The sequence below is a fragment of the Mastacembelus armatus genome, chromosome 11 (genome assembly GCF_900324485.2).
Source record: "Mastacembelus armatus chromosome 11, fMasArm1.2, whole genome shotgun sequence".
Lineage (NCBI taxonomy): Eukaryota > Metazoa > Chordata > Actinopteri > Synbranchiformes > Mastacembelidae > Mastacembelus > Mastacembelus armatus.
In genome coordinates, this window is record NC_046643.1 from 2,545,077 (window position 1) to 2,566,207 (window position 21,131).

The 21,131-nt window shown below is 40.1% G+C and overlaps 1 protein-coding gene across 3 annotated transcripts; it reads right to left on the bottom strand.

The window, feature by feature from the left end:
• Positions 1 to 77: 77 nt before the first annotated feature.
• Positions 78 to 20,980, bottom strand: anln (anillin, actin binding protein). 3 transcript variants are annotated; one of them, XM_026300645.1, is made up of 24 exons: positions 20,778 to 20,980; positions 19,281 to 19,431; positions 18,771 to 19,190; positions 17,055 to 17,380; positions 16,184 to 16,535; positions 15,747 to 15,949; positions 15,513 to 15,620; positions 15,303 to 15,408; positions 13,368 to 13,672; positions 13,125 to 13,270; positions 12,871 to 13,012; positions 11,153 to 11,288; positions 10,508 to 10,690; positions 10,033 to 10,159; positions 6,031 to 6,079; positions 5,256 to 5,309; positions 4,711 to 4,743; positions 4,591 to 4,609; positions 3,852 to 3,964; positions 3,526 to 3,579; positions 3,175 to 3,261; positions 2,952 to 3,059; positions 1,146 to 1,318; positions 78 to 1,059 (listed from the first exon to the last, which is right to left on the bottom strand). In XM_026300645.1, the coding sequence occupies exons 1-24, from the start codon at positions 20,793 to 20,795 to the stop codon at positions 945 to 947; spliced, it is 3,528 nt and encodes a 1,175-aa protein (XP_026156430.1). In that variant the 5' UTR covers positions 20,796 to 20,980; the 3' UTR covers positions 78 to 944. The 3 variants fall into 3 exon arrangements, with proteins under 3 accessions (XP_026156430.1, XP_026156429.1, XP_026156431.1); XM_026300644.1 differs by having other exon boundaries at positions 15,747 to 15,952; XM_026300646.1 differs by lacking the exon at positions 3,526 to 3,579 and having other exon boundaries at positions 15,747 to 15,952.
• Positions 20,981 to 21,131: the final 151 nt, after the last annotated feature.

Consider the following 21,131-nt stretch of genomic DNA (forward strand, 5'->3'; position numbering starts at 1 on the left):
CTGTATATACTGACTAACAAGCAATGGACTGCAATAAAAAAAAAGCCAGCAATGTGTTTTAAGTTTTTTTTAAAAAAAAAGTTGCTGGTAGTTTCTTGCACCATCCATCGTGACTTTTTACACTGTAAGAATGTACTGATTTGTATAATAATCAGACAACACTATAAAACCCAAATTTAAGGAGTTCTTTTCAAAAAGAGTTTCCATGAAAAATGATATATTATTGATTATTGTATGATGGGTTTTTTTTGTATGTAGAATGTAGACCATGTAATAGAACTTATTCCCAGCTAACCAAAACTTCAACATCCCCTCAATAATTACATAAACACTGACAAAATATTGCAAATACCATGAAGGCTGAAGTACAAATGATAAAATCTGCGCATGACAATGAAAAACAAACAAAAAAAAAAAAGATGAAAATCCTGCACAAATTAAAAAAGCTTAATATACAAAGTAAAACCTTACCAAAATTTTCAATATAGTTCTGTGCTGTCATGCAGAATAAAATAGAGTGAATTTAGTGATAAAACTATGGTGCTTCATATTAGTATTATCTGTAATGTCAACACATATATATTGATTTCACCAGTGAAGCCAAATAAGTTAAAGCCATGCATCATGTATGTAAATATTGGCATTAACATAAAAATGTGGCATCTTAACAAGACCCAGAAACCAAGTTCACACCAGCCTGGAAATATACAAAACAAAACACCCAAAATCCTACATGAAACACTATGCTGAAATGTTTCAAACATATGGCTTTATTTACTTTCCTCTAAACTATGACTTATGTGTTTAAATTCTTATCTCCTGTAAACCATCCACAAGTAAAAATATTTAACAATTCTCATACTGTATTGCACTCAGTAATTGCATATGTCATTGACACTAACAATCCAAAATATAAAAGGGCTGGTTTTGACAGAGGGCAGCAGTTACAGTGGTCTGTAACAGGCATCAGGTTGCCACATACGCAGATCCACCAGAATCTGGTTCAGTTTCCTCATCCACAAATTCCTCTCATCCTTGGTGTCAGCACTCAGCCAGTTCCTACACAGAACAGACTTCAGCAATCCACGTTCATTTATCCATTAAACATCATAGGATATATGCATACATTTATAATATGTACTTACTTGGTGACACACATGGTATTCTTGCACTGACTGACTAGTGTTTCTCTGTCATCCTCTCTTTGTGGTCTGACTGTGATAAGCTCAAATGTGTTTGGTCGAGCACAGAATTCTCTGTTGGCTGGATCCACTTTCTGACTGGTGCAGTTTGCCAGGTTGATGCAACCAATGGGTTTCTGGGGGAAAAAAAAAAGAGAGAAACATCAGTTGTGAATAACTGCCAAAATTGACCTATAAACTATTTATAATCCTGTACAACCGACTTTCAGATTTATGAAACTATAATTTTAACTATGAGGGCTGCTCGATTATGGAAAATATCATAATCACAATTATTTTACATTACTCATTAACTTTGGAAATAGGTTGCATTTATTGAACAAAACAATGAAGATAATATAAAAATATATTAAAATGGGGGCAGCACGGTGGCTGATTGGTTAGCACTGTTGCCTCACAGCAAGAAGGTCCAGGGTTCACAACCTGGGCCACACATAATGCACATAATGTGTTTTTGATCCATGTTCGCTTCCTCGAATCCAAACTGTTCCCAAACAATGGAACTGCTTCTACCTCTTTTGTTGACAAAAGATTTCTGTGGCTGCTTTCTTTCCGCCATCTTCACTTGCACTGATTTTTAAATGCCACCAGATACCACATATGCGACTTGTTTTGCCAACATTATAGGCTGAGAGAGAGTTCAGGCTTCTGGAGGAGTGAAAGTGCGCACGCGCATCATTGAAAATGCAGGCCAAAATAACTTGAAAAAACGGAATAATCGTTTTTTTCTTGATTACATAGTTTTCATGATCATTGAGACCCAAAATCAAAATTCGATTAATTGCACAGCTATATTAGCTAAGTATTTCCAGAAAAACCACCGGTCACAGTTTAGTAGACTCCTGTCTGCTATTATGAAAACATGAATAAGAGTAAATAAGTTTTTTTTTTTTGTTGCTGCTGCTGTTTTCAAATTTGTGAAGTTTTATTTATGAATTGGGCTCTAATTTATACCAGCAGGGTGTACAATGAACCAAGGTAAGAGTGTTAGCAAGGTTTGCTGAGTCTAATGCTACGATTTCCACGATCATGACGGTGGCTCTTTTTAACCCTGCCACACCACCATGGTGTCAGAAATCCAACCTTTTCTACTAAACATATCAAACTACCATGGCATTTTCTTAATCTTAGAATGAGCCTTTAAATTTACATAGGGAGTGGGCCTCCTTTCACAGAGGCAGGCATGTTGCACTGTCATGTTTCTATAGTTGCCCACAAAAGGACAAACGGTTTTGGTGGTAGATGGACAATGCACACAGTCTGAAGTAGGATGTGGGGCTGGTGTGGGTGCACCCTTACACAGACACGCACTATTCAAATCACAAACCCGACACATATGCAGTCAAAACAGATCAGTAAACATATCTTGACCAAACTCATCATATTAGTTAAAGAGGTAAGAAGAAAAATCATTTCCCCTAAGGATCAATTATCATTATAGTTAAGGTACCTTTCTTTCTGTCACAAATGCTTTGTGCCCCAGGTAGTATTTGGATAGTCCCTGGGACAGTGAACTAAATTTGAGGCTTGAGCAGAAAGCTACTGCTGCTTGCTGAGCAGCGAAACCACTGTGGTGCAGCGTAAGCCATTTGAAATAATGGGTTTCAGTGCACAGCGTTGCATTGTGTGTGTGAAAGCCCCTGCACAGCACTTACAGTGATATTTGGAGGAAACACACCAGGTCCACACAATATAACTGGTAAAAGTCCATGACTAAATAAATTAGACAAGCTCTTAAATCACATTTACCTTGCGTTTTTCATCATCTGGATATGTCCAGTAGGAAATGCAGTATCCTGAGAGGACACACCACCTCCTGTGCCAGGCTCCAAATCCACTAACATCTTCAAACATTGTCTGGGGTTAAAAGAAGAAGTGATTAAAACTGCATAAAACACATTTGTACTAGCAAACCAGTGCCTATCTTGTCATTGGTCCATCTTTAGTGACAATTTGATCTGCTTGCACTGACCAGGAAGCCCTTCTCTTCCACCTTTGAGCCAACCTCACATTGCATCTTGAGGTAGATGTGGCCCTCCAGAGGGCACAGGAACGGCACCTTCCAATTACAGTAGAGAAATTTAAGAAAAAGGAAAATCTTGGATATTATGTTTACAATTCAAAAAATGTCAACATGATATGTTATATGGTTAAACTAAGGTCAAATGAAAGCATCCACTGAAGGTTGTTAAAACCAGTGGCTGAAAAGCACAGATGTGAAAATCAAGTTATGCTCTGATTAAGTTGATAATGTTAGAGTAACAATGCAGTTCCCTCTCCACACAAGCAGAGAAAAGGTAAAGACAATATTGCAAGTAGTAACCTCGGTATGAAATATGCCACTGAGTAGTTCGCTTTCCCTTCCTTCATATTTGATCTAAAAGAAAGATACCAAGGCAGGTGAATAAATGTACAGGCAGAAAATACTGTCCAAAGAGAACAAATGGAGCTACTGTGAGTCTCTGGAAAGCCTGTACACAGATAACTACAATTCAAATAAGTCATCCATTGGTGTCATACCAACATAGATATTGTGCCTTCAGACAAGGGCCAGCCACATAAGAGGCAGAATAAAGAAGAAAACTAAAGTGTTAATGTGGAAAAAGCCAAGAGAAGAAACCAGAACAGTGACAGTTAAGGCGTTATTACCTTCGCCAAAGGAAATTTGTTTTTCCCAATTGAGGACAGAGTGAGCTTGTGAGATCCAACCAGCACAAAGTTACTAGTACGAACAGCATTAGGGCCTCCTGGACTGGCCACAACTATGAAAGTGTAAAGTGAAATGATTATAACCACACAAGCTTAGAGAAAAAAAACAAAACAATCAATGCTTACATTTAACCTGCCTGAGAATCTTGAAACTTGTTTACTAGAAGAATTCTTTTTGTACTTATTGGTAAAAACTATTGCCAGTAGGGATGCACCAATTGCAATTTTCAGTAAGTGTGATCTGCCAATTCCCATTTTTGCCGATAACGTTTTTTTTAAAGACCTGTAATGAAAGCATATACAGAAATATTTTCTTCAATTAAATTCTTTATTTTCTTATTAGGTTTGTTGTTCCGAGCGTTTTTGTGGTTGTACCCCCACATTGCATTTTGGTCTTACAAATGGTACAAACTGCGATCTTTGTGTCCTCTTCACTCACAGAAAAGAACTTCCACACCATCGACATATTTACATACGACTGAGTGTGCATGTGGCTGTGACGTCACTGGCTGTGCTGCTGGCAATAAAAGGATGGGCTTGGTATTGGCAAGACGTGAGACTGACTGGCCGGTTACCAATCCTGGCCTGTCATGCGAAAAATCGGCTGATTCCGATCACTGGCCGGTCAATCGGTGCATCTCTAATTGCTAGAATTGTTTTTCAAGGAATTATGACATACCTGGTGTCTGTCCAGTCTTCTGCAAGAGAAAATATAAAATGGAACAAATTATATTTAAATGATAAATTCTTAAGAAAAAAAAAAGTTGTGGGCAGCTTAAAATAGATTTGAAATACTTACAGTAATGGTGAGGAATCTCTTTGGAGTGATAGCCTGGAATAAGGCAAACAACATTTTTGCTTCATGTATGAAAGTGGAAAGGATGTCCTAACAGCTAGAGTGATTTGCATCTTGCCTCTCACTTAACCAAAATCACCCCAGAAGCTGTGCACAGACATTGTCTTTCAGTGATTACATTCTTTCCAGTGGGTTCCATGGAGTTCACACACAAAGTAGATGGCAATATCTGGCCTCTGTAGCTTAGCTGGGTGCTTTTTGAATCTGTCAAGCTCCATGGGGCTCATTCATAATGGCAGTTATCACCAGCTCAGCCCTTTCAATCTGAATGAGTGAACTGCATCTGCCCATGTGATTCACACCCGCCAACAAGTGAGGGATTTGATAAAGAAACTGTCCATACCGACATACACAAATCATGGGCTTCATGAACCTGTCTCCATATTGTCTGGACATACGTACATATTCAATATTAAAGCATGTTCCATCACTCCAAGAAAAATAAATACAAAAAAAAAGAAAAGAACTTTTAAAAAGTGGGGATTTACCTTTGATTTGTTGGGTTTCTTCTTCTTGTCACTGCAGACCTCACGTTTCTGCACCTAAGAGTGCAACAAAATATGGTAATGTGTCAGTAATTGACAAAAAATAAGGGCGGGGGGGGGGGGATACTACAAAATATATAATTCAGAAAGAGAGCAACTGTGGCTTCTGTAATACAGCAAAGACGGCAAAAGAAACCAACCACTGACTGTGGTTTAAATGCATTTCAACGTTAAAAACAACCCACAATTGAACAGACAAGTCAATGAACTTGGTCCATATTGCTGGAAAACAATATAGTTTTGACTTATAGCTAGCATATATGGTACCCACTGTCCTGTACTGTCCTGTCCTAAATCCCAGTTGTGGAACTTAGATATTTTTCAGTTAAAGAATCATACTCTCATTTTCATTTTGAGCTAAGTACATATGAAGACTTAAATTAGGAGACACTTTGGAGACACTTTAAGCATTATAAGACACGATGCATCATCAGTAATTGAGACTAATCGCATTAGTGGTTGATGATGTTGCATGACATGTATCCAGATATCTTTAAGGGAAACCTGGAATTAAAACGAAACTGAAACAAATATGAAACAGATTCAGGAAATTATACTTTTTAGTTCAACAGGCTAATTCATAATTCCTATCCTATAAAAAACAGGGAGATAAATTTCATAGCTGTACTATGTGTTGAAAGGTGCAAGAGTTTTTTGGCTTTGTTAATAAACCTCAAGTCTTCAAATGAAGTCAAAGTAATACACAGGAAACACTCACCAGGCAATAGACCTCAATATCAATTTCAAAGTCACTGTAGATATCAGATCTGAAAATGAAGATAATATTCAGAAATCATGATTAACATATTTGATGTGCACCAGAATAGAAAATATTAGAAAAAACTGAATAAAGTTAGAATAGAACCTGACCAAAAAGTTTCTATTTGGATCAAGTGAGTTTAACCAATATATACTAACTTCTTTTACAAGTTAAATTTAGCCAAATGATCAAACTAAACATCAAAGATAAGAGTATTATTTTTTTGTTTTTTAAAAAAAAAAATCTAATAAAATAATCTCAAATACTGATGATTAAACAACATGGTAGGTACTAGGGATGTAAACAATTAACTATCAATCAATTATCAATGAATTTTTGTGATATGTAGTGGTTTTGCCAGTTGTGGGCGCCATTGCCTAATCTAGGCTTAAACGCAACAGGAAATTCTCGCAGCAAGAAACCCAGCACACAAACATCAAGCTGTCAAAACAGAGTGCAGTGTGGGACCATTTAAACTAATTAATGATGACAAAGAAGCAAAATCTACACTATGTGGTAGTACGTTTAATTACAACAGCAAGTTCGCCAAGTTACCACCTAACTTGCATGCAGCCGTGCTGCTTGGAGTGAATGCATCACCTTCACAATCTACAATCACTGCAGTGCTGGGAAGACGAGTATGTGACGAGAGGAAAGTGGAGTGCATTACTCAGGATTTTCAGCATCACTGAAAAAGATATGATACCAATAATCACCATTGATCACATGTTTTAAATTGTGTTCAGTCAACCTATATTTTAAGTTTCCAGTCCAAGTAATTTTAATGTTAAATTTCTCAGAATAAGGCAGGTTATAAGTGCTGCTGATGTTTAAAGTTTTTCATATTAAGAAGCCGACTAGGTTATTTTCTTGCACTTTAAATAATATTTTATATAGGCTTAATGTTGGTTAAATATAGCCTAATATGGGCTAAAGCTAAATAATATTTTGCTTAGCTTTCTATTCAGAATTTTATGTTTCACATGCAACAGATGAGCCAGTGCACTATTTATTTTCATGTTAAAGTAGCCTACATATATTTTATTTATAATTACTATGCAAAATTTATTTTGTTATACTATATAAATGGCATTGTGTGTAGTGTATCCCTAATGGTACAATAAATCATTTATTAAGGTATATGACATGCATTTTATTCAATATATAAGCTTTTATTCTTATAGACCCTATTGAAACAGAGAAATTTACCCCTCCTCGAACCACCACCTTATTGTGGTGGAGGAGTTTCAGTGCCCAAATGATCCTAGGAGCTATGTTCTCGGGGGCTACATGCCCCTAGTAGGGTCTCCCAAGGCAAACAGGTCCTAGGTGACAGGTCAGACTAAGAGTGGTTCAAAAGCCTCTTATTATATAAGATAAGATAAGGATAAGGATACACCAATGATTGTGACATCGCATAGTGGAGCCAGGGCCCCAGCCTGGAGCGAGGCCTGGGGTTGGGGCTCGCAGGTGAGCATCTGGTCTCTTCCCATAGGGCCCAGCCAGCAAAGCCCGAAAAAGTGAAGGGGCTGCCCTCCTCTGGACTCGCCACCCGCAGAAGGAGCTGTAAGGGGCCGGTGCATAGTGGATCGAGCGGTGGTGAAAGGCAGAGGCCTTGATGAACCGATCCCTGGATACTGAAACATGGAATGTCATCTCACTGGGGCAGAATGAACCTGAGTTGTGCGGGTGGCTGAGCGGATACTGACTAGAGATAGTCAGGCACACCTCCACGCACAGCTTGGGCACTGGAACCCAACCGCTTGAGAGGAGATGGACCCTCTTCTACTCTGGAGTTACCTATGGTGAGAGGTGGCGTGCTGGTGTGGCTTGCTTGTAGCTGCCCAGCTCAGCCTCCATGTGGTGGAGTTTTCCCCAGTGAATGAGAGGGTCGTTTCCCTCCACCTTCAGATCAGGTATAGGTCTTACTGATGCAGCACTACAGAGTACCTGGCCTTCTTGAAGCCCTTAAGAAGGGTCCAGGACAGTGCTCCAAATGGGTGCTCTGTCATTCTTCTGGGGGACTTCAATGCTCACGTGAGCAACAACAGTAAAACGTGAAGGGGTGTGAAGGGAGGAAGGGCCTTCTCAATCTGAACCTGAGTGGTGTTTTGTTGGACTTCTGTGCTAGTCACAGTTTGTCCATAATGAACATCGTGTTCAAGCGCATGGGTATCCTTCAGTGCACATGGTAACAGGACACCCTAGGTGGTTGTGTCATCTGACCTGGCTGTATGTCTTGGAGACTCAGGTGAAGAAAGGGGCTGAGCTGACAAACTGATCACCACCTGGTGGTGAGTTGGATCCGCTGGCAGAGGAGGAAGCGGGACAGACTCAGCAGACCTAAACAAATTATGAGGGCCTGTTGGGAATGTTTGGCTGAACCCTCTGTCAGAGAGGTCTTCAACACCCACTTCCCTGAGAGCTTCGACCAGGATCATGAGGGAGGTTGGGGGCATTAAATCTGAGCAGACCATGTTCTCCACCTCCATTGTCAAGGCAGCCATTCAAGATGTGGTTGTAAGGTCTCTGGTGCCTGTCCTGGTGGCAATCGCCAAATCCGATGGTGGTAACCGGAAGTAAGGGATGCTGTCAAAGTGAAAAAGGTGTCCTAACAAGCCTGGATGGCTTGTGGGACTCCTGAGGCAGCTGGAACATAGCTTCCAACTTCAATGCGTGTTCTTCAGTGTGTTCCAACCACAGGGCATCACACTCCTCAGCCCCCCTGGGAAAATCTATGCCGACACTAGAACCTTGGATCCAGGAAGAACAATGCTGTTTTTTGTCCTGGTCGTGGAATGATGGACCAGCTCTATAACCTCTCCAGGGCACTCGAGGGTTCATGGGAGTTTGCCCAACCAGTCTTTGTAAACTTGGAGAAGGCATTCGATTGTGTCCCTCGTGGCATCCTGTGGGAGGTGCTCTGGGAGCATGGGGTCTGGGGCCCTCTGCTTAGGGCTTTCCAGGCTCTGTACAAATGGAGCAGGAGCTTGACATTACTGGCAGAAAGTCAGACCTGTTCCCAGTCCATGCTGGACTCTGGCATGGATGTTCAGGGACCACAGGATTCCATCTCCACTTTTTGCAGGATGATCCTGTTGGCTTCATTAAGCCAGGACCTTCAGCATGTGCTGAGGCAGTTTGTAGCAGAGTGTGAAGCAGCCGGGATGAGAATCGGCACCTCCAAGTCCCAAGCCATGGTTCTCAACCGGAACCTGGGTCAGGGGAGACATCTTGCCTCAAGTGGAGGAGTAAGGGAGGGATCTTGTTCACTAGTGAGGGATGAATGGAATGGGAGATTGACAGATCGATTGGTTCTTTCGGCAGCAGTGTGTCCGATCTGCCAAGATGTTGTGGTAAAGAAGGAGCTGAGTCAAAAGACAAAACTCTCAATCTACCAGTCAATCTACGTTCCTACCCCCTCGCTGTGGTTATGAGCTCTGGATCATGACTGAAAGGACAAGATCACTGGTACAAGCAGCTGAAATGAGTTTCCTCCGCAGGGTGGCTTGGTGCTCCTTTAGAGATAGGGTGAAGAGCTCGGTAACCCGGGGAGGAGCTCCAAGTGGATCCATTGCACCCTCCACATTAAGAGGAGTCAGCTGAGGTGGCTCGGAGATGCGTTCTGGATGCCTCTATAGGGAGGTGTTCCAGGCATGCTCCACTGGGAGGAGGCCACAGAGAAGACCCGGGCACACTGGAGGGACTATGTCTCTCAGCTGGCATGGGAACGCCTCAGTATTCCCCCCAGAAGAGCTGGAGGAAGTGTTTATGGAGAAGGAAGTGGTCTAAGCATCTCTGCCCCCATGACTCAGCCCCGGACAAAGTGGCTTCTCAAGAAAATCGCCACTTACCAATTAATTTGTTAATCAATCAACAAGGTCAACCAACTAATGAATAATTAATTAATTTGCATCCCTAGTAGGTACATTTTTATATGTGCAAGAGTGTGTGACTTACATGGTGAATTTGGTAGGAAAGGTGAGGGTGTCTCCACTAAGGCCACGGTGTGTGCTGGCAAGTGGAGTGGCCACAGTGTTCTCAGCTCCAGCCCGAATCATGATAAAGAAGGAATGCTTGGTTGACTCTAAATACATCAAAAGAAAAAAACAATCATGACAATCAGCAAAATAAAATATATTGACAATGACTAAATCAAGATAAAGATCCTATAGAATCTGAATCGCAGGACTAGATCTATAAATTGCTTCCAAAAATACCAGTACTCTGAAAGTATGGCCAAGAATCAAAGAAGAAAAGTTTTGGTTTCCATTTCTTTGATCCCTAACACCAGCATCAGTCTATTTAAAGCCCACCCTTAAAACACAGCAACAAGATAGACACTGTAATGTCTAGAGATACTGTTGAACAGTGGAGTGTTGCTCTAAATGAATGCATTGTGCATATATGCATTTTAACTGGGACTACAGACTACCTGGCTTGTTAGCAGTGGAGCAAACAAAGTCTGCCTTGAGAGGCAGGCGTAACTCATGCAGGCTGATGGAGCCCTTGGAGGCAGACATAATGCTGGGTTCTGCAGCAGTAGGGGCCTCTTTCCGTCCTGCTGGATCTCCTTTTAGATGCTCCAGCTCTGCTTTCAGTGCCTCCCTTCTCTCCGCTAAGTGAAAAGAAACCAAAAGAAGGTTTTATATAGTTGTAGTCACCAGACGAGAATAAATAACTTATAAAAATTATATGGTGCCTTGTCCAGTGAATAGTTGGTTGTTTAACTTTGTCTAACTAACAGTGGAGTGTATATTAATGTAACCTGACTATACACATTTATCTCATCTCAGCCAGTACAGATTGGTGTCCTATCACATCAGCATCAGCTTAGTACAGCTCCAATGTGTTGTGCTGTCAGTCAGAGAATTATTCTACTACTGGCTCCTTACCTGGGTTCAAAAATGTGAATTTTGCTGAGGCCCTAATCTAACTCTGACCGTCTCCTTTAATGTACTTCATTGTTTTCCAGCTCTGGAAAAGTGGTCCACAATTTTGTAGATTTTCCAGGATACATGGGAACCATGCAAATGCATATTACATATGTTTTGTATGCGGAACATCCGAAATAACTCACTTGCAATCAGCAACAGTCTCTCTGCCTCAGCCTCCACCTGAGATCCTTTGCCATGCTCCTCATCTATGCAGCAGTTGAGTGCCTGACTGGCCTGATGAATAACAGTCTGCTGCAGGTTCATCTCACTTGCCAGGACCTATAGCGACACAAAACAAGGTAATTGTCACATATAGGTACAAACTTTAGTAAGCTCTTTGAAATTTCTGTGAAGTCATGTTTTTTTCCCACCAGGTATACAAATTAAGGCCACAATACATGACAGAGCTCACATAAAGACTGTACACTCATGCTATAACCTGGCACAGCACTAGGGCTGCAACAACTAATCGATAAAATTCAATTATTAAAATTGTTGGCAACAAATCTATCTATCAATTACTTGGATCTCATAATGTAGCTGTTTGCAGTGGCACACAGTGACACCGTGAGCAGCTGCAGAGATGGAAATGGCAGAAGTGGAGAAGAGTGAAAGTTTTCCATAATTAAACAATTTTTACACTGTTATGTGGATAGTAGTGAAGCCTTCTTATTCTAGCTTTAATGTTATGTGGTCAGGTCATCAGTCATCCAGTAAAATGTTCAGTTTTCAGGCCAACTGACATAGTAACTTGCACATCTCACTGAGCAGTCAGACTTGTTTTACATTTTGCCAGTCCATACTGACTATAAGACATGACATGACACCCATGTCACTTCTATTTTTGATGACGGTGAAAATGCTGCACACACACAAACAGACCATCCCAGGCCAGGTAAGTGCAAGCAATATTGGTGGACAAACAGGTGGACAGTTGCTATGCACTATGATTACTATATACTATAAGAGAGGCAGCAGCAGGATAAAAAATTACTATTGCAACAACACATCATCAGTAAGGTAAAACTAACCTGTCTCATGACAGTCTAAACCCAGCTCACGTTCCCTATTAGTGGGTGAACAATCCCACACTTGGTGAATTCTGCTTCCCAATGATAGTTATGCAGGTCACAGTCTCGCACATAATAATCGCACATTTTTATCTGTTCTAAATGTACCTTAAATGAATACTTTTCAAGTTTTTAATCCTCTAATCAACATGGGCATGGACAAACGTGGATGCTTTATGCAAATATATGTTTATTATTAGTGAAACCACCCTAAACATAAAGCATAAAGAACATAGACATGTTTCAAATATGGTAGATATGTTTTGCAAAGAACTTGTTCATGTCTATTAAACACATGGAAAAAAAGAACATAGAAAAAAATGTTCCCATTATTTCTTTCTTTACACTGAGCCAGTTGTTCAAACAGACAAACCAACTTAATTCACATCGACAATAAGCACAGACAACTTTTGTCTTGTCGACAGAGCCATCAGACATCGTTTTGTAAATGAATTTACCGTTCAGAAGACTTTTTTCTTTCTCAATTTGTTTGCTGCTGCACTCTTTACTGTCTATGGCTGCATTTTCCATTTCTCCTACTACAGGCTAGGCCACGGGTCAAACAGGAAATGCACGCTGCGTTAAAACTAGTGCTGTTAAAATGAATTTGCGGTAGCGCGTTATTAAGGCATTAATTTTGACAGCCCTAGTTTAAATGTCACCACATAAAAATAATTACAGCTGGTTTTATTTTTTTAATACACATGTAGCAAAGTGGAGTTAATTGAAAACTTAATTGACTGACTAATCGTTTATTAAAATAGTTTTTAAAAGTAAAAGTTCTTCCAAACCTTCATTTTCTGTTTGACACTGACGACACTTGATCCTCTGGGCTCCTCTGCTCTGTGAGAAACAGCTTCGTTTCTGACAATAACATGCCTCATATTTGGTCTTTCAGGTTCCTTCACCCTAGTAGACCTGTATGCATCAATGCTAATACACACAAAACCAAACATACATATTGATATTAAGGTTTCATGCAACAGCAAGGACAGCAACTTAAATACTGTATGCATCCATTTGAGCACTGCATGAAAGCATTTACCTATAAGGCAGTTTATGGTCTTCATCTGAGGCTTCAAGGCTGTCTGAAGAGGCAGTGCGTATCATGTTCGTTCTCTGGAACTTGCTTGGCTTGGAAATGTCAGGAGTGTTGTTCTTGACAATAAATGAACTGGCTGGGGTTGATGTCTGCACAGAAACATGTTATTTATTATTAAACTGAAAGGCCTAACAGCAAGTCTTTAAAGAAGTCACACAGGAAGAAAGACAAGATACTGGTGCCTACCATCATTCTCCTCTCTGGACTTTTTACCACAGCAGCCACAGTTTCTGCCAGTGGAGTGAGGATGGACATGGAGGAGATATTCAAAGCATCTTCCTCTCCCTCCTCATCCTGATCATTACTCTGCTCCAGGACTCCATCAAAAAGCTCATTGATAACTGCAGAGTTAATGGACTGATCCACATTCATCTCAATCTCCCTGATTACCTCCTCCTTTTCTGGGGTTTCATTAGTTAGTTTCTCAACATGGGCAACCACCCTCAGAGGACTGGATGTAGATGCTGGAGGTGAGATCAGCAACCCATGACCTGTTAGTCAACATAATCCTGATTAGAAAACATATTTTCCCAGGTCAACAAAATTGAAGTACAATTTATCTGCTCTTAATATGTTCTTGAAAGCAATGACTACATTAATAAAATAATTTTCATTTCTTTATTACTGCACAACTTATTTCCCTTACTTATCAGACTATAAACATCAGCAAATGGCACAGACATGCCATTTTGTCCGATCAAGAGCCAAAAAAAAAAACCACACACACACACAGGGTATCTGCAGGTTTGTAAGAGCTAGATTTAAGACTTTTTAAGACCTTTTTAATACCACGCAGAATAAAATTTTGCAGAAATAAAATAAAACATCCCACAATACAACCAATTACCATAACACACTGTTTATTGATATAAACTGTTTACACACCGTTTGATTTATTGAGTAAAAAATAAAATGCCAGGTGTTTTCCGACAGGTTTCCGCAGCCGCTTTGTCTTATTCACACCGCATGTGGATCTCCAAAGCTTTCATACCCATTATTCCGAGTTTTACATTTTTTTTGCACAGCCTGCACCGGACCTCGAACACGTTGCCACTAACTGGACTTAACCAAAATTAGGGTTTTGTAACCAATTGTCATTAAATTTACATTTACCCATGGCAAAAGATAGAGCTGAAACTTTCACGCAGCTGCTGGAAAGCATGTGTTAAATGAACTCCCCTAAAACACGTATTTTAGTAGGTTCCGCCTATTTCGTTCTGCGTAACAAATACGCGAAAGGATTTCAAATTGATTTCAAGATAAAATCTTCCTTATGGGGTCAGTTATATTTCATTTTAACACCTTTGAAACGCGAATTTAAGACATTTTAATGCTAATTAAGGCCTTAGTTTTATAATATGGAATTTAAGACTTTTTAAGGATCCGCGGACACCCTGTATATATTCAGCCTGCAAATAGAAAACAGAAATTTGACACACTAGTGGAGCATAAGAAATTGAATTATTGGTTGTTTCTTTAAAAAAAAAAAAAAAAACAAGTAAGCAAGTAATCTTTTCATTTACTATCAGCATTTTGCCAATTTTCTGTCAGACAACTTTGGTTCCATTGTAAAATACAGTATACTGTAAGATACAATGTTCACTTCAAGTTTTGTCTTCACTTTCCTGTATGCACACTGCCAGTAAGGCTCAATTACAGAAGGCACCTGCAGAGACCTCTACCATAATCGTTCTCTACATAATATTTACTATGAGATTTAAAACCATAAACTAACTTTGTTCAAATAGTTTAGCCACAAAAAGTCAGCTTTGGTGTTAAACACAGCCTTGGGGATACATTATATTGTTTAATAGTATTGTGTCATCAAACTATCATAGCACCATTCCACTTGAAAAACAATTTTGTGCAATTTGAATGCAGTATACTGACTGAATATAGCCATCTATTCTAAACTATTGTATCAAATATTTTAAAAATAATCTTAATAAAAAATACGGTTTGGTTTTTGGCAGCCTAAACGTTTTTCCAGTTCAAGGAAAAATTGTCTTTGTGACAGAGAGGGTAAAAGAACAACAGGCACTTCTATCAAGTAACCATGAAAATATCTGCATGATATTAAATAAAAACATTCAATCACCAATCTGAAATATCATGGAGTACCTGGAGGAGTGTATTTGGTGGGTGTATCTGTTCTCTCAGCAGAGAAGGCTGTGGATTCATCCTGTGTCTCACATGTGGCAGCTTGACTCTCCACTGATTTGACAACCTGGACCAGAAACAAAACAAAAAACAATCACTAAATATTATATGGTGGTGCTGTGTCAAACAATAATTTTGTCATTTGTGTGCAATACAGGTTTGTCAGCCAACCTCAATATCTGAGCATGTCTTGGTTTCTGTTGCTTCATCTTTGTTTTTGCACATACTGCTCTCCTTCTGGAAACGACTGCGAATCTGAGCCAGCTCAGTCTCCCGATCCTGAAATGAGAGGAATGTTTTTATTATTAATATTACTATTTTATATTTTCTTGCTACTGTGATGTTAACATTATTACAATAAAATAATGATACACCATAACTAGACTATCTGGAACATTAACCTACTAGCTTCTGTCTCTGGGTGAGATCAGCAGTGGTAGTGCTTGCAGCTTGAGCAGCTCTGAGTCGCTCCTGTACCATTCTCGTGTTTGGTGTGACTGCTGGAGTTACAGTGGGAGTTTTGGTCTGTGTAGTGCCCCCTGCTGGAGAGCTCTGGTGGGTACGTTCCTGACACCTCTCTTCAAACCGTGCCAAGAAAGATTTTACACCTGCTGGGAAAAGAAGAGAGCTTAATACCTACTTTGAGAAAAACGGTTGCTTGATGAACAAAAAAGGATTAAAAACTGATGTATTATTAAACCCATGTAAAAGTTGTTTTTAGCTACTTGAATTTTTGGGTGGATGCCTTAACTTATACTCTGATGTGACTTATAGCCCAGAAAATATGGTAATTCTTTAACTCTTGCTCATTTTGAAGAGAACTGTATTGTAAAATAACTCACCAGGAGCTCCGGCAGTGGCCTTTTCCTGAGGGACAGAGAGGCCAACAATAGCAGGCTTGGCACAAAGCTCTGGCTTCAGAGGGCTTGCAGTGAGGCCCCTGGAGAGGCTCTTATTCTTCAAGGGGCTTTGAAGCACTGATGCTGACGAGGGGCCAGTCTTCTGAGGACTGGATGGAATGGTTGTTCCAGAGTTGGAGCTCTTCTGGGGACTAGAAGGTGTGATGGTCATCCCCTGACTAGAAGCCTTGTGAGGGCTGGTTACCAGCTGAGGTGCTGGTCTGGCAGCAGGGATTCCAGCCTTTTGAGGGCTTGGGGGAACCACTCGACTAGACTTGACAGGAGAATATGTAGCCTGCCAACATACAAATAATAAAATATTTAAAACCAACACATATGGTGACATCCTAGGGCCTAGCATCCTTAACAGGCATTCAGACTAAAAGTAGTGGTGTTGTGGAAAAACTTAATCCAAATTCCCCTACTGTGCTAGTGATCTGAAAGAAATGAATAAGGGGGCTAGATGTCTTCATGAGCTGTCTGAACACAGTCTAATAACCTGCATTTCTTCCCATTATTCAAATAATGCAGTCATGAGAACTATGAGCTCCCTTGAGCACAGTGAAGAAACAGTCAGTGGATTTAATTCCTGTTCACAGTCATAATATGAATAAAGTATCTATCTATCTAATAGATAAATATAGATAGATAATCTATCTATCTAATAGAAGATCTGGGAGAAACACTGGTAGTCTTATACAAATAAGACTAAATAAAAAAAAAAAGTAGCCAAACTCATTGAATCAGCAAGATCATGTAGTTCTAGGCAGAAAGATTAGGATATACGAAATAAATTATTCCCAAGTAAACAAACCTGACTTGAGCTGGATGTGGACTCCCTGCTCTTAGTTGAGTTGACCTCCACATGGCCTGCAACACTTGTTTTATAGCTGGCAGCTACATCTCTGACAGCTAACTTGAGAACAGTTGTACAAGGTTTCTCTTTTGCATTCTCTTTGAAGATATTAGCATGGCTTAAGTCATCTTCCCAGGATCCAATAGTCGTTGCAAGGTTGGCCAGTCGGCCTCTCCTCCCTAGTGGAGTATCTGAGGACACACTAGGGGCTAGAGCTGGTGAGCCTTCAGCTTGTCTCTTCATCATGGACAGAGGGGTGCAGTCTGGAACAATATCAGAGGTGTCTGGAAAGAAGAAACACGTTTGACTTTGTCAGGGACAAATTGCCAACTTTAAATAAGCATCTCCCAATATAGAGAAATGTGGAACACAATATACTTAACCAAAAAAAAAAAAAAAAAAAAAAAAAAGAAAATCGTCACTGCTGGTAAAATACACCATATTCTAAGAATTTCCATCCCCATCTGAGTACGTAACTAGATAATTAGGGCCACAACAACTATCCAATAAAATATATTAATATAGTTGACAATGAATAAAATCATCACTGTGAGCTGTTCCAGAGATGAAACATAACAAGCGGAGAAGACTGAAAGTTACGTTTTCCATAAGAAATTTTTACACTATGTGGATAATGGTGGTGCCTTCTTCTTCTAGTTTTTCTGTTACGTGGTCATCCATTAAAATTTTTATAGTTCTCACACCAACTGACAGTAACTTGCACATCTCACTGAGCAGACAGATTTCTGTTTTATTAGATGACAGTCCACACTGACTATGACGCAGGCCTAATACCCATGTCACACTTAACTTGTGTTTAATGTGTTTTTTAGGCTTCATGGCTTTATTTCCACTGGTGCATTTAGTGAATGTCTAAATACAGCTATAGCCTATATAGGACAGCCAGCTTTTTTTCAGTTGCTGTGTCTGTCAAGCTGACAGCACACATACACTTCTACTGACTGAATGCAGGTCAGAGTCTGCGTGGATTAAATGTTTCTGTTTTAACATATAATTTCCAAACGATGTCATGAGAATCATATCCAGAGATCGTCCAACGGCAGTGTTAAGAGTTGACTCAGGTCAGGAATTTGACTCCACCGCTGGCCACTCTGTAAATGTGAACGATATTGGTGGACAAGCAAGTGGACGGTTGCTGTGTTTGCTATGTGCGTTGCCTACAGACACTACAACTTTTGTGGCACCATGGCGAGACTCAAAGTCGTGACTGACGCAAGGACTCAGAGTCCATCACCTTATCCTGCTGCTATGTTGTCACTGGTCAAGTTGACTGTGTACAGCAGGCCAACTGTCCCTGTGCCCCCAGCGGTCCGTTCACCACTGTTTTTACAGGCAACTCACAGGTGAATCTCTACCAATGTCTAGTGCATGTCGCTTCATTAGGGTTAATGCACCACTCACTCTTGCTTTCAGTGTGAAAATCTAGTAAACAAGCGTCTTTTTTAAATGGAATAAAATTTAAGATGTTTAAATGTCATCACATAAAATAATATGAGTTCATTTTTTATTGCATGCGTAACAGACCTGTTCATATTTTAACAAAATGTCGAAAAGAGATTTCTCTAAATTCTTTAGTAAAAATCCAAATATTTGGATTAATATAAAAAAATATATAAATACATAAAGTAAAAGCACCACACAAAATATTCTTACCATCATCATCCCAACACTTTCTCTGCTGAGCTAGCCTCTGAAGACGTGACTTCATGCCCACCTCAGATGGAACTGCATGTTCCACCAGAGCTGGAGTGGTAGGGGCTACCTCTGCTTCTCTGCTGCTGAGATCATCGGGAGCAGGCATGACAGGCACCTTCTCTGGTTCTGGAAGTACAGTTTTCAGCGGCGCTGGTGGAGACTGCACAGCTGGATGGGTAGCATTCTTCTCAAGGGAAGAGGAAGTTCGAACGCTGGCTGGCCCCAATGGAGGTTTCTTCTCTGTGGGAGGATCTGATAGCATAGAGGCCATGGGTCGTGTCATGACTGGCTCCTGGTTTTCCTCACTGACTGCAGGCTGGACATTTTCGCCTGAGCACTTGCGCTTGGAAGGAGAAGGATTGGAGGAAACCTGTGGAACTGGGAGGACATGGTGAAAAAATATAAGAAAAGCTACACACCGAATGTGACAGGTTTTAGATAATACCAATACAACAAACACAGTCATACCGTTATCAATGAATGGCTCAGTGATGACACAATTTGTGTCAGACAGAGGCTCTCTGGACCTTTTAACCATCTGTCTGTTTGCTGCATTTGGTCTTTCTGCCATTTTTCTCTGCAGATTTTCTCTGCGAGCCCGGGTCCGCTCCAACAGTTTCTGGTTGCATACACACACGTACACACACACACAAACACAAACACACACACACACACACAAGAAAGGAACATTTTTTTTTTACTTTAATAGCTGTTTTATACATACAGTGACTGAAGGTATGATAAAACAATGATCCTGGTCCTGTTAAATCATGTATACCTTACATGATTGCCAAAAGGTTTTGTGATCAACAAACTTGGCCTACTCTATCTTCAGAATTATTGATTTCTCAGTAACTTCTTTTTTTATTAAGAAATAAATCATGTCAATTGAAATTCCCCTAAATTTAAGTTTTAAGTTAAGTTTGAAACATTTTACACCTTCTGTGGTCTGCATTTCAACATAGCCTGTGATCTACTGACTACTTTAACAAGCAACATAACACCCAAGACAACAAAACGTTTATACAAGAGAAAAAAGGGTTTCTCTGTGCTGGTCCCTTTTTCTTTCATATGGCATTCCTCTCCCTTGGCCTCTCACACAATCTGTCACAGTTTGATTTACTGTGCGGTAGGTTAGCTGTGTGAGCCTTCACACATTCCTGTAGCTCCGCCAATTTCTCCAGGCACTGTGGAAAAACTCAAGTCACACTTTGCATCATTCCCGAGGAATGAGCCACTCCCGTTTTCCCTGTATTTAAAAATTCAAACTCTAACGTTAGTTACTGGCCTGGGTACTGGCGTATATCAGATACAATTTCTGCTCCGGAATCATTTTCTAGCATTAGCTTGCAACAACAGCATGAGTGCCTCAATAGACGGTGATAAATCAAGCGAACAGTTTTCAGTGATGGCACATGCCATTTCTTTAGCTAAATGGAGAAAGCATCGTTTCATTGGAATAATGTTGATTGTGTTTTTGACTAAGTGAACTGATAAAGTAACGAACACAGATGTTACAATACAATATAAGGTGTTAGCTTAGCCGGTCTGCAGTTATTTTTATTTCAGATTACTGATAGTTAGTAGTTACTGATAAGACAAGAAAAAAAAACACGTGACATGTTCTTATCGCCCTTGTTTGAATGAATAAGTTTACGTTACAATGAATTACAGTACGATAAGCTTAACGTTGCTACGTTAAACTACTATTGAATAAACACGTTGGGTTTCTTTCGTGACTAACGTTAAAATGTGTCTAACAACATAAAAACAGGAAGTGTTAGCATATGTTAACGCTAGGGTAGTATTAGCAAGAACCGTGAATGCAGCTATTTCAACTCAGCCTTACATTAAGTTAGCAACACAACAACGTTTAGGTTAGTTAAAGCTAACTAATGCTTGTTAAGGCTAACCAATGTTGGATAACGCTAACTAATGTTAGTTAACGCTAGCACTGCAACTCACCTCAGTAAATGGATCCATTTGATACGTTACGGGTTAAATATATCCTTATTCAAGCTATATTTGAACAACCTGTTTCTAAGCGAACGTCCTGGTCTATTTATTTTTTTATTCTATTCGCTTCTCCTTTTCTGAGTTGTATTGGCAGCTGACAACAAGCTCATGTGAGATCCTCTTCTCGACTCCTCTTTGAACGAAACAACTGTTCAAATTTGAATTTCAGCGCTGACCCTACTGCGCAGGCTCCAGCAGTTCAACGAACCAGTTGAGGACCAATGAGAAACAAGGACCCAGCTAATCGTGGGGATGTCATTATGCACGCTCAGTACGTGCACGGTGCAAGACGCCGGTCACTGC

What these genes read in the sequence shown, in the direction of transcription:
- anln (XM_026300644.1), bottom strand. An exon ending in GAGACTGTTGCTGATTGCAA is followed by an intron (nt 10,691 to 11,152) that starts GTGAGTTATTTC and finishes CTTTTCACTTAG; the next exon opens with CGGAGAGAAGGGAGGCACTG. An exon ending in AATACCATGTGTGTCACCAA is followed by an intron (nt 1,060 to 1,145) that starts GTAAGTACATAT and finishes TGTTCTGTGTAG; the next exon opens with GAACTGGCTGAGTGCTGACA.